The sequence below is a fragment of the Megascapheus bottae genome, chromosome 9, assembly GCF_031878675.1.
Source record: "Megascapheus bottae isolate mThoBot1 chromosome 9, mThoBot2.hap1, whole genome shotgun sequence".
Lineage (NCBI taxonomy): Eukaryota > Metazoa > Chordata > Mammalia > Rodentia > Geomyidae > Megascapheus > Megascapheus bottae.
The window spans coordinates 23057829-23083868 of NC_143517.1; the positions used below are offsets into that span (position 1 = coordinate 23057829).

Consider the following 26040-nt stretch of genomic DNA (forward strand, 5'->3'; position numbering starts at 1 on the left):
GAACAATTAATTTACTATCATCTTCAGAGCATTCTGAATTTATAATGTAAGTAGAGCTGTAATTCTTTCTTGGAAAATAAGAGCAATAAATGTAATTTCAGACATAAAATATACTCATTGAATATAAACTAAATATTTTCCAATGCCAATTGTCTTCAACACGATTCCACATCAGAGACACATGTTATATAGCTGATGATTGGGTCTGAATGAATATATAGATCCAACTGTTAGGAATACTTTTGCTTTAGGCTAAATGCCTAGAATATATGTCTAAAGAAATGAACCATATTGTAATCGCTACTTGAATACCTCCTATACAAGAGCAGCTCATCTGGCTTTATCTATGAAAAGTTCACAAATATGGAGGGGATAGAGACTCATAAATTTATGGTTAAAGAGAATATTTTGCAAGTTATATTGGCATTCTTCCAGGATGCTACTGTAATCTAGCATAAATTCTTGTCATTACTCATTGTGAATTTTGTTTTACTCCAAAACAAACAGAATTAATTTTATGGTATAGGTAAGAAAACCTGAAATTGCCAAGTGACCTATGGTGGTAAAAGGTAATTTATAGTCTGACTATTCAAACTGTCAGTTTCATTGGTCAAGACACATGGTAGGTGTTATGAGTCCACTTTTCTGGGCTAACCCTCCAAAAAGAATTACAGCTCAAAAATCTCAGAGATTTCTCTTTTCTCTGCTTAATCCTGCTCTGAATGGCATCATTTATTGTCTACTGAAAATCAATGTAGGAAATCATGTTAGTCCACTAAGCACTTCAGATAAGGCAGTTCCACGAAGCATTCCAACATTATCGCAAGGAATTGCTCTCATATGCCATAAAAGAAGAAATGAACAGAATATGGCCTGCCAAAGGAGGTTACAGTTTTACAGCCCCTCCCACTGCACACATAAGCCACTCAGTTACAGTTAGCTCTGAATTATCACTTGCAGATTGAAAGCAAAAGCGTCAACCACATTCTGAGCTCGTGTCTCAATCTATGATGAGGGTATCAGAGCCAGTATTGGACATGGATATGGGCAATTACAGTGAAGTGTTGGACCCAACTTACACAACTTTGGAATTTGAAACGATGCAGATTCTATACAATTCCAATGGTGAGTTCTCCTCTGCTTCTTAGATGTATTTTAAAATAGGTACCATTGAAGTAAAACTGCGTTTCCCATGAAGGTTACTTGGCATGTTATTGCTAGAGAATTGAAGGCTTGTTTTCTAAGGCCACAGATATGGGCTTTTGCATTTCATGTATAATTTTAAGTTAATATTGCTATTTTGTATTAGAAGTAGAGGAGCCTCTTTTCGTGTGATAAAGTAACCTCAGAATTCTGTCATGGACCAGTTAAAACCGTTTCAGCATTATTTTACTCAATGTAAATCATAGTAATAAGTGATATTGGCACATTGACTATGAAAATGTACTTTCTATGCTTTATTTAGAATCATTCATGGAGCCAAGTTTCCATAAAATACTAGGCACTTCACTGATTCCCTCCTTCTCATTATTCCCAATTTTCATTTGCTGCTGGTGAAACACTGCATTGAAAATTACTGTGAACTTTCTGCACTGAACACAAATATAGAAAGAGGGGTCCATGGTATAACTTCACTTGACAGGCTAATGTTTAGCCACACAAAACTTTTGGCATTTACTCACAGTAACATTTTAACTTTAAATCAGACATGAATTGTTTACAGTTTGTATTTTTACGTAATATGGTTTACTATTGACTTAGAATTTTTTTAAAAGTCATAATGATTAGTTCTTGAAGTTATGTATATTTTGGAAAAGTGTTCAACATTGTAAAAGCATCGTACACAAAGAACATCTTACTATTCTACTATATGAAGAAAGGTGTATGAGTGACCTTCTGATTTTACTTCAACTTAACAATTGCTTAGTAGTGGAGAGATATTTTAAAAGTGTCAAAAGATAAATTCTAAAATTGAACACAATGGAATTAAAGTGATCCTAAACTTGAAATGCTAAGAAACTCACTATTTTGGTTACTTATACTTACAAGAGTATTTATCTCAGAAGAAGAACAACTTTTAAAAAGGATTCTAGGTCCCTAAATCGGAGGTTCTGTCATAAATATTTGTCATATTTACCATTGTATAATGAAACGACTAACTTGTATGGTTAGTTGCTATGTCTTATCTAATTTATTTCTTTTTAAATAACATTGTCACTTTTATATATCCCATTAAACTTGTAGTAAGAATTTAATTTGCATATATCCCCAGAACAAAATAAATTTCAAACACTTTTAATTTTCATATTAGTATTTGTTTGTTGATGTTACAAAGGATCATTTCTTCCCATTCATATATGTCACATGATTGCCCTTAAAATACTCATTTTCCAGCTTTATGAAATGACATGTGAAAGTATTTGTCTATTCAGCAATATATATGGAAGGTAATTAGAACATGGCAGCATTTTATTTTATTTTGTTATATTTGAGTTCTACCTTGTCACTGTCTATATTATTTGTAAAGTTGATTTTAAATTAAAAATTTAATATTTATATTAAATTTAGTATTTTAGTGCATACACATTTTAAGTTGTTTCCAAAAATATTAAATTTTACTTTGAATGACGCTTCTTTCTGGAAGTATACTTTGGTTGTCTACTTCATTCTAGCTAAGAACTGGCAAATCAGAAAGAATAAGGCAAGTGAATCCTCTGACATCATGAAGTTTATATTTTATGCAGATGACAAATAAGCATACCAATAAACAATGTGTAATCTTAGGGAAAAACATTGGTATTTCAAAGAGCAATCACAAGCAGAGTTCTGGGTTTTAGTTGACAAGTAGATGGGAAGTCACTCTCAGGTGTATTCTCAGAGGAAGTTTAATACAAAATACAAAATTTGGACAGAAACTTCATGGCTAGCTCAGAGAAAAGGCTGCAGAAGAGATTTTCTTCCAGGACATGTAAACATGTCAAGAGGGAAACAGGCCTCGAGGAAATGAAAAAGATGCCATTGCTGGGAAGAAGGGAACAGCATGACAAGTGGTACGCATCTTGGGATCAGAGGTGAAGGCTGGGGGACTTCATGACACAGGGCTTTACAGTCTGGATTCTGTTTGTGATGGCAAGTCATGCCTGGAACAATTCAGGAGAGTGACATGAACTTTCTAAATTAAGACCACGTTGTTGGCTCTAGGGTAATAAATGGATTGTGAGGGAGCAAGGGTGAAAGTAGATAGGAGAACTCTGCATTCACCCATGGGGACCGTGCTCGTGGACTGTGAGAGGGTGACTATGCTGAAAGGCTCAAGAGGTAGTCTAATCATGTACTTCAGATATGGTCTTAAAAATGGTTGGCATGTAAAAGGTAGTGGATGGGAAAAATTCAAGGGAAACTCCCAAGTTATCTGCTCTGGGTGGAACCATTGGCTGATACCAAGGAGACAGGGAAAAAGCAAGTTCTTTTGGAAAAGAAATGAAACTCTGTTTTAGATATACTAGTTCCTGATTTTATTGACACATGAATTCTTTTTTATTAAAGAATTTATTAACATTGATTTTACATCATATTTCAAATGACATGTTTAACAAACGAGTATTCAAAAAGGGAATCTATATGTATATCACTGGCACTTAGTTTTTAGAACATCAAAATTAAGCTAAGGGTTTGTATATCATAGATGTATATTAATCTGTGTAATAAGACATTATGTCTATAGAGTCATAGGTTTTTGTGTCTATGTAGTTGTGTTTATATTTCCAATACCATGTCCATAGCATTGGGTAAGCAACTTTTGAGTCCTCGCTCTTGTACTGTTTGGATCTAATAGCCACATATTAAGGATACCATGCGCCTTTTGTTCCTTTGGTCTTGACTTGTCTCACTCAACATGATTTGCTCTAGATTCATCCACTTCCCTGCAAATGCCATTATTTTATCGTGTCTGTTGGCTAGATACATGAATTCTTGATAGGCCTCAAAATACAATTTTAAATAATGGTTTAAGCCTTATAGATGGATCCTCTGATACTCAGGGCCTGAGCGCTGTCCCTTAGCTTCTGTTGCTCAAGGTTAGCGCTCTACCACTTAACAGCCAGCACCACTTCCAGCTTTTCCTGAGTAACTTATTGGAGATGAAAAGTTTCACAGACTTCCCTGTCCAAAATTGGCTTTGAACCATGATCCTCAGATCTCAGCATCTGGAGTAGCTAGTATTATAGGCATAGGCGTGAGCTCTCATAGGGGAAGTGACTTAGGGAGTAACTCACTCCTATGGAACCCTAAAGTTTAATGGTCAGAATGACCATAAAGGAGCTTGAAATGAAAATAATGGTTTAAAGGAAAGGGTTCATGTGGTGACACAAAAAAACCAGGGAACAATATTGTCCAAAAAGAAATGTACTCATGACCTAATGTGTGTGATTGTAACCCCTGCTGACATCGTAATGACAATAAAAAGAATTAAAATAAAAACAGAAACACCAAGGGATGCATGAACTCTTAGAGGCCTATGAAAAATTACTAGAGTTCTGTAATAAAGAATAAGCAGTAACCAAGTGTGTTCTTCATTTTATTTCTGACAGATAGTTCTGCCCCAGAGACAACAAGTATGAATGCTCGAGACAGTGGCATCAACTGTCTATGTGCGATCTGTGGAGACAGAGCGACAGGAAAACACTACGGGGCATCAAGTTGTGATGGATGCAAGGGCTTCTTCAGACGTAGCATTCGAAAGAGTCATGTTTACTCCTGCAGGTATCAGGAATAATCCTTTCATGAGCACTATCTGTAGAGCTGTGTGAAAATGTAATGCAAGAAATAAGAGGACAATGCCCAGCACATGGTCATTGATCCAAATATCTATAGATTGGTCATTTGTGGAAGCTCTCTCTTATGAGGGGCCAATCTCAGAAGGGTCAGGGGGAGAAAGCTTGTAAGCTAAATGTAGCAGTTTATTCTCACTGGTTCAATAGTAACCATGGGCGAGGCACCCATAACCTGGACACAAAAAAATAATCAAAAACTTCCACCTGCCTCTGCCGAGTGTGTCAGGCCCATATGGGGTCTAAAACTGATTCTGGGAATAAAGTTAGAGGATGGACTGGCTAAAATACAAATGCTTCTTGAATACCACAACACATTCTGGTGTCTTCACTTGGACAAGGGTTTTGGAAGAAATGGTACAACTGTTATTAATCATTCTCTTATTCCAATTAGAAAAATAATACAGCTTATCCTCCTCCTCCTCCTCCTCCTCCTTCTCCCACCACTCCTTCTTTCTCTTCTTCCTCCTGTTCTTCTCCTCCTCCTCCTCTTGCTCTTCCTTTTCACTTCTGTGGCCACTAGAAATGCCATCCTTCTTGAGACAGGACTGGCATCTACCATGCGAGCCAGCCTAATTGATTTACATCCACCACCTGAGGGGAATGCTTCCAAAGATAGTAATGAAAGTAAACATCAAAAGTAAGCTCACTTCTCCAAAGAAGATAGAAATTTTGAATCTGAAACTGCTCTAAAAATTCTCTTTAAAGAATAATAGATGCAATAGCGATCCCATTCTTTAATACTTAACTTGTTAAATGTGACATTTGAAATATGATGATATCAATGTTAATAAAATCTAAAATAAAAAACCAAAAGAATAATAGACACAAATGAAAATTTTTATGGAGCTCCTCAAAAGAAGAGTCAACACTTTACAGTAATATTTCTCATGTACAAACCATAGACAGGAACTTTCCTGAAACTTTTAATTTTTCCAATAATACAGTCATTTTAAATGCTTTCTTATCAGGCGTAAATCTTTTGAAGTATCCTGCTGACAAGAACATCGTAAAGCAAAAGTCTACTGAAAGCCTAATATATAACATTAAAAAAGAAATAAGAGAAGAAAATTTAGAGCTTTTGTATTTCTTTAATTCTGTGAACAAAATCTCTGACCTGTAACAGCAGTAAGGATGTTTGGGCATGTTAGAGAGACACATTCTCACAGGTGGTTCTTTTTTAGTGAAATATTTCAGAATTATAAAAGGCATATAAAGAATTCATGTACCTACCACCCAGTTTAGAACAATATAGTTGAATCCATCCCTGGACACCTCCCTTGACAATTTGTCTTCCTCCCTCAACTCCCAGACAGAGTGTTGCTCTTTTCTTTCTGTTTCTTTATTGTTTTATCACATGTCCATACACTACTGAAACATCTTAAAAACTATATTTAAATGGTTTTTTACAGTGTACATATTTGAGTATGTTGACTTAATTCTTAGTCAAATGTAATTTTTACATTTTGTATCTTCTAAACTAAAATTATGAAAAAGAAAGTATTTTGCAGCATATTAGTTACTATGAATGAAATTTAACTTTCAGTTCTAGAACCTAAATTGGGCTTCTTATGCTAATTTTTGTTGCCATGAAATTTAAATGCTTTGTTTCAACCTTATTTAACATGGTATATCACACATTTAGAGTAGTCTTAAATTATCTAGTCAACATCATAGCTTAGTTTAGGTTTAGTTATCATACGCCAATTGGTCTGAAAGTTGTCGAATGCAAAATAGGGATAGGTTGGATATGATTAAGGCAGAATAAAAATTTATTTATTCTATCCATCAGTGATAGTCTTGTTAGCTTTCTTACTTTCTGTAGGACTAGAGATTTTTACCTGCCTTCTCCAGTATGCTAGGCAAGCAGTCTATCTCTGAGGTATACCCCAGTTCTGTTACATTGACTTAAGAACAGGTTGAACATTGAGAAGAAACTCTCTTACAACATGGTGCTATTTGATTTCTCAAGGTGTAATAAAAGTTAATACATAACTCTCCTAATATCTACCTAGTGCTCTTTAGTAGATTTTCAAAGAGGGTTTGATGTTGATTAATGGAAATGTTAATCACCCACTTTAAAAATTTGATAAGCAGAATATGTAGGTATATTTTCCATGTACATACATAAAAACTGTCATGATTTAAGACATGAGTCGTTTTCCTTTTGCAAAACCATTTTCTTCATGATCATCTTGAAAACTGAGTGCTCTTAAAAAAAAGAAAATTGAGTGCTCTTGAGATAAAAACACTAAAATAAAGAGAAAGAAGATATAAGCCACATTCTTTTGGAGCAATAGGTTTTCTTTCTTCCTTTTTTCTTTGGTGTGGGTCATGGGGCTTGAACTCAGCCTGGGTGCTGTCCCTGAGCTCTTCAACTCAAGGCTACCACCCTACCCTTGAGACAAGCCCCACTTCACATTTTCTAGAGGTTAATTGGAGATAAGAGTCTCAGATACTTTTGTGCCTGGGCTGGTTTTGAACATTAATCCTCAGATCTCAGCCTTCTGAGTAGCTAGAATTATAGGCATGAGCCACGGTGCCCAGCTACAATAGATTTTCTTAAAAAGTGAAATACACATACATGAGTAGTTATGGTTCAAACAATGAAATCCAACAGATTAGAAGAACCTATGAATACCAGTACAAAGACTTTTGAAATTTCTAACTTTCTTTCCTGTATGTAAAAAGGAGGCATAAGTCACTCCCAGAGCAGCTGTTTGATGGTTAATAAGTATCTTTGTTTCAGGTACAGCTTCTTCTACCTCCCATCATGTGGACTAATGTCAACTAAGCCTTTATATGTTTTTTTGGTGTTGAATGTTATGACTTTACCCTTGCAAAAGTGTTAGCAGTATATTTATTTAAGCTCAGGTTTTACCAGATGCTATAAATTCTATTTTCACCTTCATTGTTCCTTCGTACCGAAGGAACATTTTAAGTGGCTATTTCAATGCTTCTCACATGATGGTTCTTGTAATGGCTCATTTTAAGTTTGTATGTGTACTCTGGTAGACTGTAATTTCCTAGAATGGAAGAAACAGGAAGCACCTTATTTGTTTGATTCCTGCAGTAGGGTTGTTTATTCTAGAGGTATTAATAATATATAGATTCAAGATTTATTATTAGTTTCCTTAACGACAATTGGATATGCACTTCTTGTTGTGATTCTTGTTCATCTCATCCTTTCTGTTGAGTTTTCTCAGTTCATTTTCACAATGAACATTGCTGTTTTTCTTACCTTGAAAGCATATCTTGCTTCTAACTTAACTTACTTGAAGTTCGGTTTCAAGTGGTAATTCACAAATATTTTAAAGATTTTTTCAAATATATCACAAAATATGCTATTTCTTTTTTATTATTTACTAATCAACTACAAGTAATCAAGACTTAACAGTATTTATGGATAAGAATTTTGAAGCAATAGTTTTGTTTATTATATGATTAATATTGAACCTTAAACTCTAAAGAACATTCACACAGCATTCTGTAAGGCAAGGTGATTTCCTTAGTTTACCATTTCAGATTAATGTCTCATAACATCCGAAGTTATACTTAAGAATGAGTGGTGAGCCAGGTGCATTGCCTGACTGACGCCTGTAATCCTAGCTACTCAGGAGGCTGAGATCTGAGTATCATGGCTGAAAGCCAGCCCAGGCACAAAAGGACCTGAGACTCTTAGCTCCAATTAACTTCTAGAAAATGGGAAGTGGGGCTTAGCTCAAGGGTAGGGTGGTAGCCTTAAGCTGAAGAGTTCAGGGATTATGTTCAGGCCCGGAGTTCAACCCCCATGACCCACCAAAAAAAAAAAAAAAAAAAAAAAAAAAAAAAAAAAAAAAAAAGAATAAGTGGTGAATCTGAAAATTGGGCTAGATCTACCTTGAAAGATTTTCTCTTTTTTTAAAGTATGTAATTGAATTTATTAGCACATTCAAATTTTCCAAATGTCAGTTTAGATCATTTTTGCCATCCTGTAAGTAAATGTGACATGCACTGTCTAATTCCCCAAGTTCCCACTCCAACAATATTGAGGATACTATGAATACAGTTTCTATTTTTATTTGATTGTTCCTTTTAAACCTTTTATATGATGAAATTCCTTCATTTAGAATAAACATGTTTCATGTTGTAGCCTGAATCAATACTACATTTTAGCTTATTGACAAATAGTAATATCCCACATTTGGGTATACCACATTTATCTGAGCATTACTACACTTTTTAACTAGCTTGAATAATGTTGCTGAGGACAGGTTTTCATTTCAGATTGGGTATATACCTAGGCATACAGTTGCTCTGTCAGTTGGTAGCTCCATGTTTCACCTTTTGAGCAACGGATAAACTTTGAAAGCAGCAACAACATTTAATGTTCTAATCAGAAATGTTTGATCATGACAATTTCTCCCCCACCATCACAACACCTTTAATGTCAGTGTTTGTTTGCATTTTGCTTTTCTCAGATCACAGTCATTCTAAACAGTTGTGAAGTGAAATATGATTGTCAGTGCTGTATTTAAGGAATCTCATAGTAGGCATTTTTTATTTAGAGTGAATTTCAGTATAGTCGGAAGTGACTTTAAACTGCTAGAATTATTTTTTTCAAGAGTAAAAATATGAAAGTAGTGGTAAGTGTAATTCTGATACATTCTCTACCATATTGAAATCACTCAGCAATAAACAACTAGAATTAAGATGCCAAACATTTTAAAGGTAGGTTTGACATTCATGACTCATGACAGAAATGACTGCACACTTCCCAAAGTGAGGCAGTCATTCAGTTTTATTTTATGAGAAAGACTATGTGAGAGGTAAGGTTGTATTTGCATACACACTCTCTTCATGAAACTAAAAGTATTCTAGCTAATTGTCTTTCTGCCCTCTTCACTGTGAACCAAATGTGACTACACTTTCTTGAAATCCACTGGTTTTGTTTTCCTTTTGTGATAAATGATACTTTAGTAATGCAACTTTGTTTGCTATTACAGATTCAGTCGCCAATGTGTTGTTGACAAGGACAAGAGGAATCAGTGTAGATATTGTCGATTAAGAAAGTGTTTCAGAGCAGGAATGAAAAAAGAAGGTAACAAATGATGGTGAAGAGGAGGATGATTGATAACTAACATTGTTGATGGAAAATGATAAAACTGCACAGCCATTCTCATGAATCACAATAATCCCTTTCTATGTGCCTAATTTTCCTTAAGTTATTAATGATGTGTCTGTTTCTTAACTAATCTAGCACAAGGGTTACCACCTTAGTAGTCACCTTAGTTAGTGACAGAGCCAGTATTTTTCTGGTTAGGTTATTGATGCTGTACTCTCTAAGGCTTGCAAAAGATGATTGTCTAAGTAGCATTCCAGTAACTGTTCAGAAGATAAATGGAAAAGTCTACGAGTAGATTGAAATTGTGCATTTCAAATACATTTTTATTCTTATTAAAATTTGAGTATATTTATTCATTCTTAGAATATTGATTGAAGTTTCAGTTTTCATGAATTTGTCTGTTTAAGAAATGTTTATGGGACACTGCTATTTCCTAAACACTATGCTAGATTTAAGACTTCATCACTAAACGTAATTCCCAAAATACCCCCCACCTGCAAGGTATATAATTTATTGGGGGACAGAGAAAATATAGAGATGCTGTTTTAGTGTATGCAACTTTTATTTTGGTTATATTAAGTATAGTTGGGTTATATTCTTGTACAGTCTGATATGGTTTAGTTTACACACATCAGCAGGGATAGTTCATACAAGATTTTATGACTACTGGTTTTGCTGAATACTTGCATACAGATACAAAGTTATACTTTTTTCAAGTATGTGACAAATGAAATTAAATCAAATCATTGTTTGTAAAAGTGCAGGACATATCAAGTCAACCCAGAAGTTAGCTAGATTTTTGTTTTCTCTCTCAATATCTTCCAATTTGAAGAATTACATTAGTTTTATTTAGGTTGCTACTCATAAAAAAAAGTAACATAACAAAGGTAACACAGCCAGGTTCTTGGGTTCTCACCTGTAATCCTAGCTACTCAGGAGCCTGAGATCTGAGGATCACAGTTCAAAGCCAGCCTGTACAGGAAAATCCATGAGACTCTTATCTCTAATAAACTGCTGAGAAAAAACAGGAAATGGTGCTGTGGCTCAAATAGTAGAGAGGGAGCCTTGAGCAAAAGAAGTTTAGGGACAGCACTCAGCCCTCAGTTCAATTCCCAGAACTGGCATGCATGCATGCATGGATGGATACACACACACACACACACACACACACACACACACACACACACACACACATATACAGGTACATATTAAAAACCATTTATAAAATTGAAGGGATTGGGGGCTCAAAGCAGTATTATAGGTACTCAAGACATCGAAATCAGAAGATGGAATTAGAAGCCAGCCTGGATAGGCATGTACATATCTCTATCTCCAAATAACCAGTGAAAAGCTGGCTAGAGACATAGTTCAAGTTGTAGAGCACCTGTCAGATGAAACTGAGCCAGCAACCTGAGCAAGAGCAAGAAGCTAAGAGTGGATAATGCTCCCCCCCCCCAAAAAAAGCTATCATTGATGAATCAAAGAGGGAAACATAATTAATACTTGTGTAAATACTACTCATGTGAAGGAAAAGACCCCACAAAATTAAACTATCAGTCATTATAATTTCAAAATAAAATAGCAATAATTCACTTCAAACTCGACTATTCATTCTTTCTTAAATGCAAACCCCTTCCTAATGTTTACTCTTATAACTAAACAGAGTTGACAGTTTCATGTATCTCTTATAAGACATAGACATTGTGGATTTGTTTCGCAGGAGAATGATAATTTTCTGCTTTTTTCAAAAACAAATTAGAGTGTTATTTTAAGTACTATAAGGACTGCAGTCCTTGTTATTAAAAAAAATGATATCTAAGCTGGGCGCCGGTGGCTCATGCTGATAATCCTAGCTACTTAGGAGGCTGAGATCTGAAGACTGCAGTTCAAAGTCAGCCCAGGCACCAAAGTGCATGACATTCTCATCTCCAGTTAACCACCAGAAAACCAGAAGTGGCACTGTGGCTCAAGTGACAGGGTACCAGCCTTGAGCTGAAGAGCTTAGGGACAGTATAAGAAGAGTATTTTGTAAGATAATAATCTTTCAGTTTTAAAGCTGCATTTTTCTTTTCTTTTAAAATTTTTTTTTTCATAGGAACTGGGTATTTGAATTCAGAGCCTTATTCTTTCTAGGCTGTCTCAATACCAACTAGCGATGCCTCCAACTCTTTACAACTATCTTGCTAAAATAAATTTACTTTCTGTTTTGGAAACAGTCTATCATAGGAAAATGAAAATAGAAATTCCAAAACCTTTGACTCATATCTTCTGATAGAGAATTCACTCCTATCTTTGAATTGTCAGTCCCATAGTTGATAATCTTCCAGTAGTTAACCTGTATATAGTTTTATTAACTTTGTGAGAATAGAAAATCATCTTATTAAAAATGTATCACAAGCAGGCACTGGTGGCTATACCTGTAACCCTAGCTACTCTAGTAGGTAGGATCTAAGATCTGAGGATGATGATTCAAATCCAGCCCCGGCAAGAAAGTCTAATCATCTCCAATTATCCATCTAAAAACCAGGAATAGAGCTATGGCTCAAAGTGGTAGAGCAGTAGCCATGAACCAAATAGCCCAGGGACAGCCAGCCTCAGATCACACACACACACACACACACACACACACACACACACACACACATCATGCTCTAGCTCTAACAGTCACATATGGCATGATAGAGTTGCAAGCAGCCATATTGGATGTTCTCTGTGACAGACTTGGCTATTTCTAATTCAGAAAATAGTACAGAATAAAAGATCTACAGTGTACTTTTCAACACCAATCTCCTTCTAAAAGACCATTATCTTTACCTTTTAAGCTTGTTTGTAAAAAAATTTATTTTCCTACTTTGTATCCTGGTTTGTATTCAAGAGTTCTGGCCAATGAACACTGTTTTCCCCTCTCAGCTGTGCAAAATGAGCGTGACAGAATAAGCACCAGGAGAAGCACATGTGATGGAAGCAACAGCCCCTCCATTAACACCTTGGCACAAGCTGAAAATCGGTCTCGCCAGGTACCAATCGCACATTAGCTTGCTGTAATGGAACCAAAAGTCTATTTAGGCATTATGCATAAATAGTATATGTGGATTCAAGTGTGCTTATTAAAGAAATAGCATCTATACTAGGTACAAAATTTACTTTGACATGATTCGGAGGGCTGCTCATTTACTTTTGACTTTACTTGGATGGTACATTATGATTTTTAAATGGAAAAATTAAGTGGATTTCGGTATAAGACTATCAGAGACTAGGTTAGTTGATAAGTTTGATCTAAAAGCTTCTTGCATCTCACATCACTCTGGGAGTACCTTCTCATTTATTGTGACGAAATCTGTCAAATCTGCCACTGTAAACTTTTGGAGTTTGGTTGAGATATGTTATCAGAGTTTCCTTCCTAGAAAATGAGTTTCATACTCAGGACACCACCTTGTTTCCTGATTTGGAAATACACATTTTCAGTGAGAAGCTACAACCTGAAAAAGATAGTAGGAAGAAAGATTTATGATTCCGAGTTTCTAAAGTGAGGATATCAGATGTAAACTTAACAAAATAAACCATTGGTTTATATACATGAAATATTTTAAGATTCCAATAAAAAACATCATTATAAGATAGTTCATTTTAGCATCACTCCACTGGAAATGTTTATGATATTTCTCTAGTGTAAGCAAATTATGAAATAGTTAAGTGGTTATCAGGACCTCCAAAGAGTCAGTGAGACTACTTTCGTTATTGATAACACAAGAGTAATATGATGAGGTTAACATCCTCATTATCAGCATCATTACTTGAAGATTACTTAATGGTCCAATAAAGCATTTAGAGAGTGTCTTCAGGGAGAGCAGTGAGGAAATATCTCGGTTCATATCATGACACAGGCACATATACAATCCAAGCGCTTACATTTTTATATTAAAAAGTTCACAGATACTTCCAATAGACAACATTTTTTTTCCCCAGCAGACAGGCTTTTGAAGACCATTTATATTTTTATAGACTTTAAAATTATACACAGCTTCAGAATTTTTATCGTAAATTATGCTCTTCAACATGGCTTGGTCAAAGATTGATTTCCTAATCTTATTTTGATGGTTTTTTTTCCCAATCCCTACACCAGTTTGGTATGCTTAACTCCCTAGTGTAATTCATAGATAATCTTTTCATGAACATAGACAAGTTGAAAAGTGAACTTCCTTAAAAAAAAAAAAGAAAAGAAAACAAGGGGCCAGGAATTTGGATTAGTGGTATAGTGCTTGTCTAGCATGCACAAAGACTCGGGTTCAATTCCTTAATACAACATACATAGCAAAAGGTCGGAAGTGGTGCTGTGGCTCAAGTGGTAGAGCTCTAGCCTTGAGAAAGACCAAGGATAGACTTGGCCAAGCCAGGACTGGGAAAAAAAAAAGAAAAAAGAAAGAAAAAAATTAAACTAAAAGCTTAAAACTAAAAATATATATGTGTATATATATATATATAAAATTAATAACAAAACCATCCAGCCTAATTCATGTGGCTACTACCTGCTTGGCGACATAGCCTTTGGAAGTATGAAACTGCCCCAAAAGTCATGGTATCTTTCTCTGTTTGAATTTTAAAATAAGGTTCTTCTTTCTGTGTTCAATGTAACTTGTAAATAGAATCCTATTTCTCCATTGAAGCATGTTTAATGTATTACAGGACGCCAGAACAGTGATAGTTGCCTGCTTTCATAGTGATTACTTGACATAGGCAAAGCATTAAAGGGAATTGTTGGCGATCTGTTATTTCAGATGACAAATTAATATAGTGTTCTGTTTAATGCTAGATCTCAGCCTCAAGCCCTGGGGCAAGCACTGACATAAATGTCAAGAAAATCGCAAGTATTGGTGATGTCTGTGAATCAATGAAGCAGCAGCTGTTGGTCTTGGTGGAGTGGGCTAAATACATTCCTGCTTTCTGTGAGCTGCCACTTGATGACCAGGTACAAGTTCAAGAAATTATGACTGTCTTGAGTTTTTGTAAAACTTCTGTGTTCTTTCAGGCACATGGTAATACATTTTCCATATTAGACAATGTATAAATTACTAGGGAAGCGCTAGGTTTCTTTACCTGTCATTTTCTGATTCTAGCAAGAGGTCCAACTGCTTTACTTTTGTTGTTCAGAAATAGCAAATTACTGATGCAATATGAATTGACCAAACTATCCTGGACTCCTGGAGTTTAAAAAACACATGAGAAAAAAGGCCAATAGTTAGCAAATGACCACCATTGTGAATCAAGGTGCTAGAAAGATAAATATCTAGGAGGTAAACTGTCCTATGGGTGTCTTGATTTTCCTAAAGATTTTCATATAAATCCCTCAGAAATATCTGGCTACTCATAGACGACATTAAAAAGGATATGTTTTTGTGGACATTTTATGTAATTAAGGTTTAAGTTTAGTCTTTCGTGCTATCAATTTTATTCTAACATTTATTGCATAAAATTATATAATAAATGTAACAAAAAATGCCTGAGGAATTATGACCAGACAGACATATGAAGAATTTGAATTTCCTACTTACTGTATAAAGATTTGATTGTTTCAGATTTGCTTTGGCCTCTATAGTAAGCATGTTTAGCTTCTAGTAGAATAAGTAATTGAACATTTCACTTCTCTCACATTGAAACTAGTTGCATTCAATGATACTTAGGCACTGGTTGACCAGTTTTCTTTGTCAGTGTCATACAAACTAAACCAAACAATGAAGGGAAAAGGCCATACTTGTGTGAAAAGTCAAAGAAGAGAAAATGATTATGCCACCACAACCAAAATCATCATAAGAAGTTAGTGATTGCATTTCTGATAAAGCATTTTACCTGGTGACAGGGAAAAAAAAGTACTGTGAAAGCTGAAATCATTCTTCTGATGTCTTGTAACTGGCTTCCTGGAATGAGTCACAGTTATTGACATACCATAAAGATAGCTTGGCTCAGAAGGTTGTACCAGAATGAATAATGCTAAAACTTAGCAATCTCACTCCAAGCAACATGAGTCAGGTTACGTAATCAGTTTTGTATTTTCGTGTTCACTTTTTTCTAAAAGTTGCTGGCTGATGTATGAATGTAGTTGCTTACATGTTGGGGAATAAAAATCCAGGGACAAGTGAAAAATAATTTTGGTTCGTTAACTGATACCTTGATAGCATCACCCTAATAACCATGGATTAGTGAATTATTATTATGGGCTAGGCACTGGGGAATTAGCTTTCAGATACATTATCATTTACATTATTTTATTTCATGCTTTCAGGGGTTCTATGGGATAAGTGTTATCTTCATTTTGCAATTTCTAAACAGGCACCCTGGATCAATTAACTTCATCCTTTAAGTTTATCATATAAGTAGATATTAGGAGAATATTGTTTTTAGTTTTAGGAACTATGGCATTTTGTTGCAATAAATGTACAGATTACCTCACTAGGCTCATAAAGTTTGAGACCCATTTGAGAGAGATAATAAACAAATATACAAATGATGAGTAAGTTAATTCTAGGTGGGGATAAGTTCTATAAAAATCTATAATGCGGAATGGGATGAGTTGTTGGAGAATGACTGCATCTGATATGGGCAGAGATTCTTTACAGTCGGGATTTGAGAAGGGGCCAAGGGCACCAAGATTCAAGGAGAAAGCATTTGGGGTACAGGGACAACACCTTGAGGGGTTGTGAGTCAGACAGGAACAATATGAACAGAGGAGTTACAAAATAGAGCCAGCAATGTGGAGACACATTGAGAGGATCCACCTGAGAGGATCAGCCCTGGGCGAGGGGTTTGAATGTTGTTCTAAGAACAATAAGAAACCATTAAAAGGTGATTTTTATCAGAGGGGTGATAGCAATTAGGATTAAAAAGAAAATGTCATCTAGGAAGATCCATCAAGAAAGAGATCAGAAAGAAACCAGCTGAAGGTGTTGGATGGTCCACGAGGCAAATGGTAAGGGCCTGGCCTAGGGTCATAGCAACAGAGGTGAAAAGCAATAGATGGATTTAACTTTTATATGGAAATGTACCATTAGCTTTTGCTGTACAGTTAGCGAAGACTCAAAGTAGACTGTCCTCCTTCCCCACACATACTTACCATCAACTTACTTGTCTAAGAAGACTTCATGGTGATATTTTCATATAGGCATATGGTATCCCTTAATTAGACTTGCCTATTTCTCTCACTTCCTCCACCTTTCCAAACCAATCTCAACAGCTTCATCGTAGTCATTATTCAAGTACTCAGCCTCCTGAACAAATACTTTGGATGATGGTGCCATTTACTAAAATGGTGAAGAAAGCAGAGAAACATTATATGTGACCATCTTCCTCACAGACACTCCCCACAAAACGAATGAATGAATGAAGCGGAGCTGAAAGTTTAGTACAGAGGCCAAGATGTGCTTAGGAAATGGCAAAACCCAGACCTCTCTCCTTCGCCTGCTTCAAGGCCTTGCTTTGCTTTGTTTATGATGATTATAATATGTAGGAGATTATAATACATAATATTATGTGTGTATATCCTATGTCATTAGTTCTCATGAGCACATTCAGATATTTTTCTCTCATCTTGACTTCAATTTTTTTTTTTTTGCCAGTCCTGGGCTTGAACTCAGGGCCTGAGCACTGTCCTTGGACTTTCTTAAGGCTAGAGCTCTTCCATTTGAGCCTTAGCACCACTTCTGGCTTTTTTTTTTTTTTCTATGTATGTGTTACTGAGGAATCGAACCCGGGTCCTCGTGCATGCTAGGCAAGCACTTTAACCACTAGGCCAAACTCCCGGCCCCTTGACTTCAATTTTACAGATGAAAGTAAATGAATCTCCAGCGTCCTAGTTCAACTCCACTCTTGGAGTTGACCACTTGTCTGATTCAATTTCTCCCCTAAAGCAGTTAATGATTCTACTCCCCCCAACCCCACTATTCCATTGTGCTCACTTGTTATGTAATTTTACAAATGTTGAAAATGGAACTGTTTTGGCATGCTGAGCTTGAAAACTAGAATACTACTTATAATGGGTGCCTCTAAGTATCATAGCTTGTTATAACAAAAATTCCAGGCTTAAAACAGACTGTGAGTTAATCAGATTTATATAGGCCATCTTTTATTCATTTTCTTTTTTATTTAATTGTTAATCTTAGAATTCTTTTTATCTAGGTGGCTCTGTTGAGAGCTCATGCTGGGGAGCATTTACTGCTCGGAGCCACAAAGAGATCCATGATGTATAAAGATATTTTACTTTTAGGTAAGCGGATTTGATTTTATTATTTTAGTTTTAAGAAACTATACATATGTTATCAATCTAATAATATAAATTTCTATCCTGTATGAACCAAGCATTCAGTGACATTATCAAATGTGTCTTTAAAGCTGGGCGCCAGTGGCTCACACCTATAATCTTACCTGCTTAGGAGGCAGAGATCTGAGGATCATGGTTTGAAGCAAGCCCAGGCAGGGAAGTCTGAGATTCCTATCTTCTTTTTTAATCTACTGTAAGCACAGAAGATTTCTTAGGATTTGTGGTACGCTCATTAGCCACTAGGACACTAATAGATGACTGCCAAAGAGCAAAGCTAATCATTATAGTTAGAGTTTCCCTGGTCATTTATTAGCTTGTTATTAGTCTGTACTGTTTTCATTATCACCAGTGACCTGAGCTGTTAAAAAAATGCATGTGATCACCTTATCATTATTATTGATCCTTGAAGTATGCTTCTTATATCACGCACACCATCCACTTCAAGAGTGAGCTGTTTAAACAACTGAAAAGAATGTCTGAGAGGCAGTTAACTTTTCTACTTCTTGTAGGAAACAACTACGTCATTCACCGTAACAGCTGTGAGGTTGAGATCAGCCGTGTGGCCAATCGAGTTCTGGATGAGCTAGTTCGACCCTTTCAAGAAATCCAGATCGATGACAATGAATATGCTTGTTTGAAGGCAATTGTATTTTTTGACCCAGGTTGGTTTATAGAAGTCTCGACAGAATATGTATTAAACTCCTTTTGTTGTTGTTGTATACGTAAGATCGTATACCCACATTCAAGTTAGAGTAAATCTTTGGACTGCTCATTTTGTCCCTCTCTTAGATGCGAAAGGTTTAAGTGACCCTGTAAAAATTAAGAATATGCGCTTCCAAGTCCAGATCAGTCTGGAAGACTACATCAACGACCGCCAGTATGATTCGCGTGGGAGGTTCGGAGAGCTGCTGCTCCTCTTGCCCACGCTACAGAGTATTACCTGGCAAATGATTGAGCAAATACAGTTTGTGAAACTTTTTGGCATGGTTAAAATTGACAACCTACTTCAGGAAATGTTGCTGGGTGGTGAGTATGTCTAACCATTTCTCTTTTATGGATCAGCCTCACTCCAAAGTCCATGAGAACAAATCCCCCCATCTCCATTCCTTTGCTTTTGTTCATATCTATTTCATCTCTGTAGTTATATCCCCAAGTGTTTCTTGTTTTGGTATGATGACATAACATTCAAAATTGTTAACACCTAGACAAATAGACAAATCTACTTAAACAGAGTCAAATCTACACTCTTAATCATCTCCACCATCTTTCCATACTGCAGTTCTTTTTATGTTAGTTATTAGATATCCCCATGCATGGTAAGCTGTCTCTGAGCTCTTCAGCTCAAGGCTATCCTACCCCTGGGCCTGGGTGCTGTCCCTGAGTATTTTAGCTCAGCTCAATGCTACTGACCTACCCCTGGAGCCACAGCCCCACTTCCCATTTTCTAGACATTAATTGGAGATAATAGTCTCTCATACTTTAGTGCCTGGGCTGGCTTTGAACAGTGATCCTCAGATCTCAGCCTCCTGAGTAGCTAGGATTACAAGGGTGAGCCACCTCACTCAGCTTTCTTGAACTTTTTAAAAAATGACCTTACACCTTTAAAATTACAGGAGCACAGGAATTCAGTATAGCCTATATATAAATTCAATGGCTTAAAATTGAACATATATTGTTCCTGAAAAAAAGTTAATTGGCCCAAAAATAGTAGAAGAGGAAAATAAGACTTCAACGCCACAATCAATGTCAGAACTATGTTGAGACATCATTTATTTTTGTTCTGATTTAGATAAAATTTCATTGTAAAGTCACTGTATTTATTTTTCATTTTCTGCTGCTTAATGTGTTCCTAGTGGAATCTTCCTAAAATAAAAATTATTCATGCTCTTAGAGTGATTCCAGATACTATAAACCAGAGGTAAGTAATTCTTGGAATTGCCTTAACAATAGGCAGCAACCTAACAATTCCAGGAAACGGCATATAAGGTCTACTATTAATAGGCAACATTATGATGCAACATTAATCCAGCCAATGTACAGTGAAAGCTGACTTTGTCTTCGATATGGTCCAGGTTCTGTCATTTTATTTTTTGAATTCTCAAAAACTACTTTAGAAAAATAGCAATGTTTAAGCTGTCCATAGAAAGATCTCTGCTGTATCAAATAAACTTGCTGTTCCTGGTATGTGTCACAAATGTAGGCATCTTTTTGTCTTCTGTAGGTGCTTCCAATGAGGGTAGCCATCTCCACCATCCAATGCACCCCCATTTGTCTCAAGATCCACTAACTGGACAAACCATACTCTTAGGCCCAATGTCAACGCTGGTCCATACAGACCAGATCTGTAAGTATTGGCTGCATTTTTTCTACCATAAGATTTTCTGAACTGAGAGGAAAAAAAAACAAAACAGAACTTAGAAGAGAAATATGTTAGGACCCCAAAATGACAGAACATGAGTAGTATTTCCTAGAACTCACCTCCCAGTGCTATAATAGTCATCTAAATGCTCTTTTGCCTGGGCACAAGTCCATATTTAAGACAAATACGTTAAAATTCCAGTCTTTCTATGTCACAGGCATGGGAAGCACAAAAACGAGACACTCGGGTAGTTCCAAGTTTGTCCAGGTTTGTATGGTGATAGGAGACCTTAAAAATAACCATACAAAACCAGGCAAGGTGACTCACACCTGTAATCCTAGCTACATAGGAGGCGGAGAACTGAGGACTGTGGTTCAAAGCCAGCCCGGGTACTAAAGACCGTAAGATTCTTATCTTCAATTAACCACTAGAAAACCAAAATGGTACTGTGGCTCAAGGGGTAGGGCAGTAGCTTTGAGTTGAAGAGCTCAGGGATAGCGCTCAGGCCCGGAGTTCAAGCCCTAGGACTGACCAAAAAAAAAAAAAAAAAAATCACCATACAAGATCAAACTATATAAAAGAATTCTACTCATAAGTCAGAAAATTATGATTATGCTGAACCTTCCATATGTGAAAATATTAAGAATTATGAGTGTATAGATTATAAACATATAGGCTATAAACCTATGAGAAATTCCAATATTACCCTGAGGCCCCATCTTCCAAAGTTCCTACCACCTTCCCAAAATAGTGTTGCCAGCTGGGGCCCAAACTTTCAACACATGAGTCATGTTCAAACCACTGCAAATTGCTCTTGATTTGTGCTATTAATTCTAAATTTACCTTTGATACCTTACTTCTGAATACTATCCCAGCTAACTCACTGAGATTATTTGACCTATTGCCATATTATTATTGTGTATGCATGTATTGCTACTAAGGTTGCCTGCACTCATTACAGTGTTAGTGTAGCTAACACCCCATTGTAATATAACAACAAATTCAAATGCTGTCTGACTACTAGCCACATCTCCATTTCCAACATTTTTGTGGTTAATGGAGATAACGGTCTCGTAGTCTTTCCTGCCTGGACTGGCTTTGAACCAACATCCTCAGGTTTCTAAGCAGCTAGGATTACAAGTATGAGGCAACCACACCTCTCCATTTCAAGTGTTGTAAGTTATAGAATAGCTCCTAGATTATTTTTATAATATAGTAAAATTTCACAGTAAAAGAAATACTTTCCTAGACAATGAGGTTATTCAAGCTACCATTTTTTATATTGAATTGAATTTTTTATATTCAATTCCTTTCTATTCAGTTACACTAGGACTTGCCCTTTCCATTGCAGAGGAAGGCATGGACCAACTCAATTATAGTGGAATAATCGGGTAGCAAATAAGCCAGTATGTTTTCAGTGCTCCTGACTACAGCTCAGGTTTCAAAACATTCATAAGTATTTCAAAAGTATCATAGCTTTAACTTTTTTGGCATCTATTATGTCTATGTCAGAGTGTTTCAAACTAAGCATTTGAATTTTACATGCACCTTGATTACAAATGCGATGAAAATTTTTATTATACACATATTTTTAAATTGATGTTCTGTTCATTCTTTTCACTAACTTCTACCTACTGGTTTGTAGGAGATTGAAATGCAAACAAATGCTACTAAGAAAGGCAAGAAACAAACAAATAAACAAAATCTTGGCAAAGTGTCAATGAAGATTTTTAGCATGCTCTTCTATAGGTGTTTAATGATACCTGGAAAGAGTGGTGACATTGCTTTTCCCTTAGAATATCAATGCCCTGGTTATGTATTATGCAAGTCAATTCCTCACATGGGATCTTTAGAATATTTATACAATATAAGCTTGCCTGTTGGCATTGGGTAGAGAACTTTATGGGGTAGAATAGATTGGCTGCTGTCATCACAATTCTCTAATTCTCTTTCAGCTACTCCTGAAACCCCACTCCCTTCCCCACCACAAGGCTCTGGACAAGAACCATACAAAATCACTGCCAACCAAGCTTCTGTCATCTCACACCAACCTCTCTCTAAGCAAAAGCCATTGTGAGAACATGTTTACTTCTAAACAGCACTGCGGAAATGTGAAAAGCTGTTGGTTTTGAAATATCTCAGGATAGTACTTTTGACAGCCTCAGCCAAGGCTTCTTCATGGTGCTGTGATAGATTGGTCTCTTGTTTTCTTGTTTATATTATTTGTTTTGTTTGTTGTTGTTAAGGTGTAAAACTTTCACATGCATCCAATGTATATTTGTGTTTGAAATTGTTTATACAGTGTCTTGTTTTTAACTGCCCCAACCCTGGGTCTGGGCCAGTCCAATGCTATGTACTACTTTCATTTGTTTTGCTAGCGTTAACTTAAATCTGTAAATAATTACTTTATTGTGAAGTGATATAAGGGTTCCTTTTTGACTAAGAACAGTAGACCAGAGTTTCTAGGTTAATGTGAAATGAACCAAGTGTTTTTTCTCTTTCTTTCTTTCTTTCTTTCTTTCTTTCTTTCTTTCTTTCTTTCTTTCTTTCTTTCTTTCTTTCTTCCTTTCATTCTTTTCCTTCCTTCCTTCCTTCCTTCCTTCCTTCCTTCCTTCCTTCCTTTCTCCTTTCTTTCTTTCTTTCCTTCTTTCTTCCTTTCTTCCTTTCTTTCCATTGTTGTTCTTTAATAAATTATAAACTTACAGATTAGGAAAAGAAAGCCATGACTGTAGACTAGTCTGTACATCTGTGAAGAAGAATCCTTCTGAGGGCATTCAGTGGCTAAGAAGCAGCTTTTCCATCCACAATTTAATATGACACATAAATTCAGGAAGATATTAAAAAGCCATTTCAAGGACCCCAAGGTCTTTTTGGAATCCATGTTTGTAGACATGACTGTGATAAAACATTAATGGTCTTATTAATTAGAGTAAAATGGAATTACACCCTAAATACAGAGTAAAATGTGATTTTTAAAAAATCCCTAAAATGGTGACTGGACAAAGAAACACTGAAACACTGAAAGTCATTGTTGACAAAAAATGAGCCCATTCCCATGTCTAGCTAGCTGTGGAAGCAGGGCATCGTGTTTAGTTGTGAACCCTGTGCCAGGAAACGCCATCATATAAATTGCTTTTGAGTCTGCACTACTCCCTAAACAACGTCTTACTCTCTCTCTCTCTCTTTTCTATGTTAGGAAACCTTTGGCTTAAGGGTTTAAGGAACATAAAATGCAGAAGCCTCTAGTTAGCCATGTGCAAATCCAGCGGTGATTGACATACATACGATGATATCTTTGGAAGAAAAATGCGAGCTTCTGAGAAGTATGTTTTCAAAACATATGCAGTTGACTAATGATTGAATACTATCCATCAAGTCACCAGTCACATATAAGTGATAAGTGTAAAAAAATGCAGTGTGAATAAGAAACCATTTTTGCACATTTCAGGTCTTCTCCCAGAAAAATATTAAATAGAATACACTAGGTATTTTGAAGAAAAAGATCACATTCAAATTACCTACTTAGCAGGTTGAAATTTCATCAACATGCTTTGGAAGTCTAATTGTAGTCCCAGCTCATTGTTGTTCCTAATTACTTGACATCAGTCATACGGTTTTAAAAGGGGTATGATCTGTTTTAAAAGGGGTATGATCTGCCTCGTGAAACATGAACACCTCTTCTTTCTGAAGGGAAAGACATATCTAAAAAAAGGATTTCAATATGTGAGATATTGAAGTAAGTATTTTGAGGTTCGTAAACCATTTCTAAGATTATGATTCATTTGGGACTCCCTGCTACCCTACAAGGGAAAAGATTGTGTTGATTTTAGCTATCTTATTGGCTTCTAAAATGAAATGAAGCCTTTACAGAAAGAGATGTCCAAGCTATCAGTGGTTTAATGTCATTAATTATATCCTTGCTACCCTTGTGAAAATAGAAAGTGTATTAAGTAAGGGAGGGAGGGAAGAGGAGAGAAACAGCAATGGACTAGGGTGATTTCTTAAATAATCTTTTTTACCCTAGTATCTAGAAATCAGTAGGCTTTCAATTTTACACATAAAAATATCTTCTGTAGGTTTTTGTGTCTCCTTTGCTAGATTGTTCCCATATATATATATATATATATATACATACATACATACATCTACATGTATATATATATACATAAACAAATGCACACACATACATATACAATCTAGGGTTCTATAACAAAATACCATCAACTGGACAACATATATAAAACAGAAATTTATTTCTCATAGTTCTACACACTGGATAGCCCAATGTCAAGACATTGGCTGATTTGTCTCTGGTTTATAGAGGAATCTTGTAGGTTTGTGCTCTCATGTAGAAGGAAGGGTTTAAAACAGTTTTAAAGGGCACTAATGTCATTCATGAGGGCTGTACCCTTAGGACCTAATCAGCTCCCAGTGTCCCTCCGCCTCCATCCATCACTTTGGTGGCTAGCTTTCACCATGTAAATGGGGAAGGCAGGGTATGGGCATTCAGACTGTATCAAATACTTTTAAAATGGAAAACATTAAATTTATTTTCAGTGAATAATGTATCAAGAAGTATCTATGAGTTGGCTATATTTTAGAAATTTTTATTAATAATTTTTGTTTCAGTAACTAGTGTCAGGGAATTTGTAGTATAATATTTTTATACACTGAACTGCCAAAAAATATACTGAACTAAGAGGGACTTATATTTTCACAACATTGTTAATGGAAGTTTTGCTTTTATATAATATGTAATTTTGTTCAGGTTTAATAGAAATGAATAATTTATTGTGAGATATAATTTTTATAAATGTAAAATTATTTTTATAAATTCATTGTCAAAAATCATAACTTAGATTTTTTGAATGTTAAATTATAGCCAGATTAAAATATTTCCTAACTGATACTTTGTTATTTTGCTGAGCTTTCTAAATAAAGGACAAATAACTAAAATGGAGTGCGTTCAAAATGATTTCATAATTTTAGAGACATCATTGATAATATTCATTTGGTTTGGTTATTTCATTAAACTTGTATTGAGTATAATAAAGTCTTTAGCAGCAGAGCAAAATAAATAGCATGATGGAAGGGGTAATATATTTATAATTTTACTGTGTTGTTTTGTTTGCTCTTTGGTTTGGCACAGCAATTTAAATATATGACACAAGCGTAAGCTTAACCATTGTTTGGATATACCCTGGCATATATATTGTTAACAGTTTTTTGTTGTTGTTGTTTTAATAATGGTTAGTTCCAAATGCAAGGTCTTCTATATCTTTGTCCAGATCAATTGTAGTACTTAGTTTCTTGAATTAAGGCCTGGGCATTGTTCCTAAGCACTTTGACTCAAACCTAGCACTTTCCACTGGAGCCACAGCACCACTTCCTGCTCTTTTTCAGTAGTTTATGGGAAATAAGAGTTTCATGGACTTCTCTG

At 35.7% G+C, this 26040-nt stretch overlaps 1 protein-coding gene across 2 annotated transcripts; it reads left to right on the forward strand.

The window, feature by feature from the left end:
- Positions 1–1001: 1001 nt before the first annotated feature.
- Hnf4g (hepatocyte nuclear factor 4 gamma) lies at positions 1002–22703 on the forward strand. Of its 2 annotated transcripts, XM_090338678.1 has the most exons (11): positions 1002–1125; positions 4590–4761; positions 9815–9909; positions 12844–12950; positions 14744–14899; positions 18100–18187; positions 18751–18903; positions 19031–19267; positions 20463–20585; positions 20818–20847; positions 22556–22703. In XM_090338678.1, exons 1-11 carry the CDS (start codon positions 1008–1010, stop codon positions 22675–22677), a joined length of 1401 nt encoding a protein of 466 aa, XP_090194804.1. In that variant the 5' UTR covers positions 1002–1007; the 3' UTR covers positions 22678–22703. The 2 variants fall into 2 exon arrangements, with proteins under 2 accessions (XP_090194804.1, XP_090194803.1); XM_090338677.1 differs by lacking the exon at positions 20818–20847 and having other exon boundaries at positions 1008–1125.
- The last annotated feature ends 3337 nt before the right edge of the window (positions 22704–26040 follow it).

Bases quoted from the DNA above. Each gene is read 5' to 3' on its own strand.
- Hnf4g (XM_090338678.1), top strand. From the start codon at position 1,008: ATGATGAGGGTATCAGAGCCAGTATTGGACATGGATATGGGCAATTAC. The intron at 1,126-4,589 runs GTGAGTTCTCCT...TATTTCTGACAG, and splicing joins GATTCTATACAATTCCAATG to ATAGTTCTGCCCCAGAGACA. The intron at 20,848-22,555 runs GTAGTTCCAAGT...ATTCTCTTTCAG, and splicing joins CACAAAAACGAGACACTCGG to CTACTCCTGAAACCCCACTC.